This window comes from Dioscorea cayenensis, chromosome 5, assembly GCF_009730915.1.
Source record: "Dioscorea cayenensis subsp. rotundata cultivar TDr96_F1 chromosome 5, TDr96_F1_v2_PseudoChromosome.rev07_lg8_w22 25.fasta, whole genome shotgun sequence".
Taxonomy (NCBI): domain Eukaryota; kingdom Viridiplantae; phylum Streptophyta; class Magnoliopsida; order Dioscoreales; family Dioscoreaceae; genus Dioscorea; species Dioscorea cayenensis.
Genome location: NC_052475.1, coordinates 20,668,992 through 20,677,011, shown reverse-complemented (window position 1 = coordinate 20,677,011; position 8,020 = coordinate 20,668,992). Strand labels below are relative to the sequence as shown.

The 8,020-nt window shown below is 35.6% G+C and overlaps 1 protein-coding gene across 1 annotated transcript; it reads right to left on the bottom strand.

The window, feature by feature from the left end:
• Nucleotides 1–6,427: 6,427 nt before the first annotated feature.
• LOC120260089 lies at nucleotides 6,428–6,907 on the bottom strand. Its single transcript, XM_039267532.1, has one exon. The coding sequence runs from the start codon at nucleotides 6,905–6,907 to the stop codon at nucleotides 6,428–6,430; it is 480 nt and encodes a 159-aa protein (XP_039123466.1).
• Nucleotides 6,908–8,020: the final 1,113 nt, after the last annotated feature.

The window sequence follows — 8,020 nt, the reverse complement described above, 5'->3', positions numbered from 1 at the left end:
TCAAGGCCCCCTACAAATTCACTATTGTATTCTGGCTACAACAAGCCTAATTGGGTAGAAAAATACATTTTAAACATTATTCAATCACAGTGAATTAATATATATATATATATATATATATGTATGAGTGAACTAAGTTCTGAGTAGCAATTCATAACTAAATTAATTAATTTCTATAAGCATGCAGACTATATATATATGTTAGAATACCAGCATGGTATGGGGTCTTGGATCAACACCCCCATAGAGTATACTGCAGAGGCATTTAAAAGGAGGGGCTAATGAGAATGGGTAGTTTCATGCATGGTAGGGGAAAGGTCTCTCTAACAACATCTTTCTCTTTGTCTAAGGCAACAACCATTCCTTTTGATCTTAATGGATTTCTAGAGCTAGCAGGACCCGTTGCAATGGGGATCATGATCCCCATATTTCCATCTACACAATTGGATGGAGAAATGGTTGTTAAGTTATCCCCACGAGATCTTGGAGTAGGGTTTGTTAACATGGGTTACAGCGCCTCGGTCATATCATCCTCGAGACCCGATGAAGAGTGAAAGTATGAGCATGACAACCGAGCACCACCTCGCCCTCTCACATCGCCCTGTCCACACATCTCATTAGGATGAGCCTCGCATCCACGTGCCTCTGATCCAAGCCCTCCAATGTCGAGTGTTTCATCCTCTTCGAATTGGTCACCGGAGAGCCACTTCAACCCCAGACACGGTTATGTCAATGAGCTACTAATGGCCACAATCCGTATCAATGGTCATCTTCCTCCTTCTAGTCCAATTGCGAGGACCAGCCAACCGGGTTTGGTTCAATGGCCATCCTAGGACCAGGTGAGCTTGAACGAAGTTGAACCTCCAGAGGCTAATAATCCCGTGAAACCAGGTGATGGCTCTGCAGTTCCTTCCCAACAAACTCTCTCGGCAATGACTACATAACTAGTACTGTGCATAACCATTCCACAATTGTAACAAAATATAGGGAGTTTTTCATTAAGTATGACTACAAAGACCCGTTTCTCATTATCTCCCACCCATAACTGTCTTTTCAGGGGTTGGGAGAGATCAATTTTCAAGCAAATTACTCTGGAAAACTTCACCTAGTCTAATAAAAAAAGTATGTTCATCGATTTTTAAAACCCATTCAATGTGTTCAGTAATTGATTCCAAGACATTTGCATCTTAGTACTCAATTAGAAGGTAGTGAAGCTATAGACAAACGACTGCAATAGACAAACAAGCCAAAGCCGGCTGAAAGTTCTTCTTACAGTGAGAAAGTTAAAATACTATTCCATTGATCGTCCAGGGGTTACTTAAAAAGCATAGCTTGTATCATCTCCATGCTCTCACACCTAATTAAATAATACCCATTGAGCATATCCGCAATGGTACATTCCCCCCCCCCATGGCCGCCATTTCTTTGTTAAGGCAGCATTCAGCTGGTCAAGTAAAGGTGCCTTACCCAAGAACTTCCCATACAATCCATATTGGAACCGTTTAGTTGCCCAAACACAACGGTTAAGATCCACCCAAATTAAGTCTTTGACTGAACTCTTAAGTTTCTCTAGGACCTCCTCTTGCATCAGTGGAGACAAGTCTCTTCTTGTAATCAAACCCGGACTGGCCCCGATGGGAAAAAAATAGGAACCGGCTATGAGGCCGGTCCAGCCATATCCTTTGACTCAAATTTAAAACAACCAGGTTAAAAATCGGATAACTCGATCAGTTTAACTAAGAACCATTGACCTGACCGAATCTAACAGGTTAAAAAATTTAGTTTTCCAAAATAAAAAAAGAGACACTGTCATGCCCTAGCCCGAAGTCGGGCCCACTGACAGACCAGCTGCATCCGTCAAGGCTAGGCCCCACCGAGTGCAAGGCCTCAAATCTCATATCTAGTCAAAGTTAACAACAACAAACAAAACATGGAACAATAATACATAAATACATACCATATAACAGTAAATAGACAAATTTCAAATATGGAGCTTTGACAGTCCAATAGAAATACAAAATGTTACACTTAACAGTTTGAATCTAGAATTACTATAGAATACAAGCCTCACACAAACAGACAACAACTACGAGGTATACAACATCAATGTTTAGTTAATAAAAGAAAACAGCTACTAGAAATTAAACCCAAATGCAACCGATCCTAAGCTTACTTGTCACCTGAAAAAGGAAACCACAGAAAACATGAGCCACATGAGCTTAGTAGAATTGCAAAATAACTGGAAAATACATATAATTACAGAAATAATAATAATACCAAATAGAAATACTAAAAATGCGTGAAAACCAGAAATGTACATCTCCCTAACTAATAAACAGAATCAATAGCTCGAGGCTTGATCTTCGACTGTGAAGTTTGAACAGATAGAATATCAAAACCGAAACTAAATCTTTGACCGAAGTCGGAATGGACACATATATCTGGTAGCGCTACTATAGAAAATATGTGCGTATGACTAGGACTTACTCCTCCTAGCTGGGCAAATTTTTAGGAATGGAGATGTACTAAAAACCATAGAAATATAGAGTACAGATAGTGGAATAAAAAATACAACATTTTTACAACATAATTGAAATAAATAAATAAATAAATATAGAATAATAATAATAATAATACCATCAGAAATAATATCAGAATTTCACAAATAAATAATTTATAAAATAATTAAATAAATAATCATACACCATGAATACAGAGTTTTACAGGTGCGAAAGCCTACCTGGCTTCGGATTACAAAGTTGGGTTCTTCAGATGCTGCCGGATCTAACCCTCAACTAAAACTCAAGGGTTGAAGCTAGGGTCACTCTGATGAAAAGATCCTATAGTAGGAATAAAATTAACTCTTAACCCAAGGACTAAACTCTAACTGACCACAACTCAAAACTTGAAGAGGGTAGATCAATCAACAACCAAAAACTCAAGAACACAAATCCAGTAATCAGAGCTTATAAATATATCCAAACATTAAATATAAGAATATATATATCAGCAAGGATATCAACATACATTCCAGAAAGATAATACATGTAGTTATTACATCTCGCCTCAATATATATATATACATATATATATTCCAGAAAAACTCAGTAATAAAAACCACCAACAAGTTGAGAAAATATACAATTATGAGAACACACTTACACAAGTTTTAATATAAATACACTTAAACGTATAAACAAGGTAGCATGCACACAACCCAAATTATATACAAATATACAAAAGCAAGTTTTAGAGCATAAACACGAGAGTTCATCACAACAAATAAGGGACTAAAAGGCTCTAGAAAGGCAGTTTGTTTGCAACACAAAAAGACCAAAACAACCTTATGCAAGGAGAAGGAGCATGCAGCCAAGATCAAAGCAACTAATAGCCTCACAAGATCAAAACATTTAACACAAGACCAGTGGAGATGCTTCTTCAGTCACTAAACTTCCAAAAACAAAACTGAGCTGCTGCCTTTTTCAGACGCCAAAAAAATTCCAAGGAAAGGTTGGGTTGATGACGAAAGAGAGCAATGGTAGAGTAGCAAGCTCTCTCCTTCCCTTGCTTTAATAATTCCCAACGCAGCTCAAAAACCTCTAATTATTTCAGCCACCAAAAAGCCGTGCTTAAGCTTCCAATAATTTTCTCCAAAGCAACAATTTGTTGGAAATAATCAAAGCTGTAGTTGCTGATGTGGAAAGATTGCTGATGTGGAAGATAAGAAAAGCCACGTGAAGAAAAATAAGACTGGGTTATATTTAGTTTTTGGATATTTTGATATTTAAATATTGGTTGTGATATGCTTATCTATTAGATAAGTCTCTATTATTATCTATAAATAATGAGAAGAGTTGTATTAATGTTTTAAGTCATTTTTGAATAAAACAAACTTATGCAAAAATGATCCTTACATCTTTTCATTATTTTTTTATCCCCTCCCTTAAAATCCAACATGGTATCCGAGCTATTAGATCTAAAAGGACACGTGAATGATCAGCATGGCTACGACCAATACGTCCCGCTCTTTTCACCTCCGGTTTTCAATGGTGAAAATTATCAAGTTTGGGGCCATCAAAATGAAAGCTTATTTGAAGGGGATTGGTTTGTGGCAATCAGTTGAAGATGAGAGGAACATACAGCCTTTGGGAGACAATCCGACACTCAATCAAATGAGGGCTCATGCAGAGGAAGAAGCAAAAGCTCCAAGGGCCTTGTCCTTTATTCATGCAGCTGTTTCAGAATTAATTTTCACAAGAATCATGACCTATGAAACAGCCAAGGAAGCTTGGGATGCACTAAAAGAATTATATCAAGGTAATGATAGGACAAGACGAATGCAAGTGCTAAATCTCAAAAGAGATTTTGAGATTCTACGTATGAAAGAAAAAAAGACCATACAAGCCTATTTTGACAGGTTGACGACATTAGTGAATAAAATCAGGTTGATGGGAGAAGAGCTACTTGATAGTAGAGTTGTGGAAAAGGTGTTTGTAAGTCTGCCCGAACGATTTAAGGCAAAAATTTCATCTCTAGAAGATTCAAGAGATATTAGTTAAATTACTTTGCCAGAACTAATCAATTTTTTACAAGCACAGGAACAAAAATGAAGTATGAGAGAGGAAAGAGTAGAACAAAAAGTTGAAGAAGCATATCTAGCCAAAAGTTCATCTTCAAAAGGAAAAAGTAGAACACTCCAATGTGACCATTGCAAGAAGTCAGGCCATGAAGAGAAAGACTGTTGGCACAAAGGGAAACCTCAATGTTTCAAATGCAAAAGATTTGGACATTTACAGGTAAATTGCAGATTTAAGGATGAAGAACATGCAAATTTGGTAGAAGAGACCAAAGAAGAAATTCTTTTTTAAATTAGTTGTGAAAAATGCATTCAGTGAAGAGAAGTGCTTCACAGTTTTAGAAATGTGGAGAGAAGTGCTCCATGGTGTTTGAAGTTTGGAGAGAAGTGCTCTAAAATAAATTCGTTAAGAATTATGCAGCTTTGAATTAAGGGAAGGTGTTGGAAATAATCAAAAGTCATGAGTTCTTTGATGTGGAAAGATTCTCGATGTGGAAGATAAGAAAAAACCACGTGAAGAAAAAAATAAGACTTGGTCATATTTAGTTTTTGGATATTTTGATATTTAAATATTGGTTGTGATATGCTTATCTACTAGATAAGTCTTTATTATTATCTATAAATAATGAGAAGAGTTGTATTAATTTTTTAAGTCATTTTGAATAAACAATCTTTTGCAAAATGATCCTTACATCTTTTCATTATTTTTTATCCCCTTTCTTTTCCTTAAAATCCAACACAATTAAACCCCCATCATCAGATGACCAAACCCATGTTTTAAGGGTGCATGTGAGGCTTACGTGGGGTCCACTTCAAAAAAAAAAAGTTCTCTTGACTAGAGAATGTTGTCCTCACAAACACAATAAGATGAGTGAAGGAGAAATACAAGCAAGAGAAGGAGAAATACCTGACCGAGAGAGAGCCTTTTGAGTCCAGAAAGGAGTGTGAAAGTTGAGGGGAGAATGATGAGGTTTTACTTTTTTTTTAAAATATTCAATATTCTTAGAAAATCAAGTTTATAAAATTAAAATATTAAATATTAAATTAATTGTATTTCAGATATTATAAAATTAAGGAAAATATATAAAATTAAAACTTTAAACAACATATATAACTATTTAACTAATTGTGTTTTTTATTTATTGAAATATAAATTAATTATATTATTTTTTATCATTATTAATTATTATAATATTTTTAAATATTTTATTATTAAGTCCAATTAAACCCCGATTTGACCCTATTGAATCTATCGACCCCTGACCCCTAGATTTAAATGAGTCAATGCTCTGGCCGGGGTCTAACTGCCTTGGTCTCCTTTGTCTACGTCATAGGCCCTTGCAACAACTGCCCAAGATCATGCCTTTAGTGTATGTCCTCTAGAATTATATTGAGGTTCAGAGACGTGACCCATGCTTGCCATGGCAAGTAGGGATAGATTGAGCTATTTTAAATGAGAACGTGAGGGAGGAAACTCTAAGAGAGTTCAAACCATTTTTATATCTTGATGAATGAAACAAATCAATTTTAAATACTCCTTTTAATGTGATTCACTAATGATGCATCTACATTATATATATACAGTAGCGGAACCAGGATTTACTAGAAGGGAGGGCTAATTCAAAATGTAAAAAAGAAATTACATCTACGAAAACATTTGTCTAAAATATAAAATAATGAGATAATATAAGTTTTAATTAAAACAACCATACTTTGAATACATAAGTTGGACACGAAAGCATAAAATAGCTATTGATGGACGCTTGAACTAAAACCAACCCCAGCATCATTGCTAGAAATGCGAGGTATGCGATTAAGAGGAGGTAGTTGCATTCGTCGTGTTTGCATTTTCTAAAAACGTTGTAGAACCACCTCATTATCAATAGTTGCAAAAACCTCCCACTCGATATAGACAACAAGGCTATCATTCATCCACTCATCACCCATTTCTTTGCGCAAGTCAGTTTTTACAACATTAAAGCTGAAAAACACCCTCTCAACACTAGCTGTCTCAACAGGTAAAACTAACTCCAATTCGATTAGGCGATTAATGAGTGGAAAAATAGCATGTTTACCTGTCTCAACCATCTTTCTAGCAAAGCCACCCAAGTCCCCAATATCTATAAAATCATCATCATCCCGCACTTCGTAAATGAAAGTAGCAAGTTGATCCTTAAGCATCATGCACTCAATTATTGTGAAACCTCCAAGATAAAGTTTTGTAAGACGAAGTAACTTGTGGGTGTTGAATTTGGAGAATGAATCCCTTGGATCAAGATATGACATGAGAATAAGTAACTCTGTGCTAGCTTCTGGGAAACGGTTTTGCATTTCTTGTGTAATTAAATCAATAACCTAACATCATAACTATAATAAAATCACAAACATTAGTAAAATAATACATTAATGATATTTATAAAAGCATAATAAATATTAAAAATACTAACCTCGCAAAAAATTTCAACACGATAATGGTGAAAATGAGTAATGACTTAACCCTTCCCTTCGCGAACGACCATGGATTCACATATTATCCTCCATATTAGGCACCGGGATTGAGTTTCCCTCACAAAAATATCTAACTTCCTCCAAAAATGTCTCCCATCCAATCTCCCTAAAGTCTTGAAGTCGAGTCTTCATAACTTCAATCAAATGTATAGCTTGAACAATATTTTGATCTTTTTGTTATAAGGCAAGAGATAACTCATTTGTGATCCCCAATAAATGCCTCATCAAATACATCACAAACACAAATTGATAATTTTCCATTTTATCAATCAAACTTGCCACTATACCTCTATTATCATTAGAAATACCATCATCATGTACGTTTTGTAGTACCTCTAACACTGAAGTCCACATTGAGATTAGACGGAGAATAGTAGTGTAATGTGATCCCAACGAGTATCCCTCGGTCTTGCTAAACTAGATTCTTGATTTTTTTTTTTCCTCTGCCACTTACTATTTTCATCTTCTCCAATTACTCAATCAACCTATCATGGTGATGTTGCCAAAATTGGTCTCCCCTTTTGCATGATGCTCCAGCCACGTTAACGATCATTGTAACATATTGGAAAAAATCACTTGCAATTTGATTTGTCTTTTGCAACAACAACAACAACAACAACAACAACAATCACTAATTCAAGCTGATGAGCAAAGCAAAAAAAATATCTTGCATATAGATTTTCTCTAAAGATAAGTGTTTTCTACCCATTGAATTCACCTCGCATATTTGAAGCCCTATCATATCCTTGTCCCCTCATTCTTGAAAGAGATAACCCATGTTTGGCAAATAGACAGTCAATGGCATTCTTCAATGATATGGATGAGGTATCTGACACATGAACCATAGCGAGGAACCGCTCTATCACACATCCATTCTTATTCACATATCCCAAAATAACTCACATTTGCTCTTTTACTGACACATCCCAGGCTTCA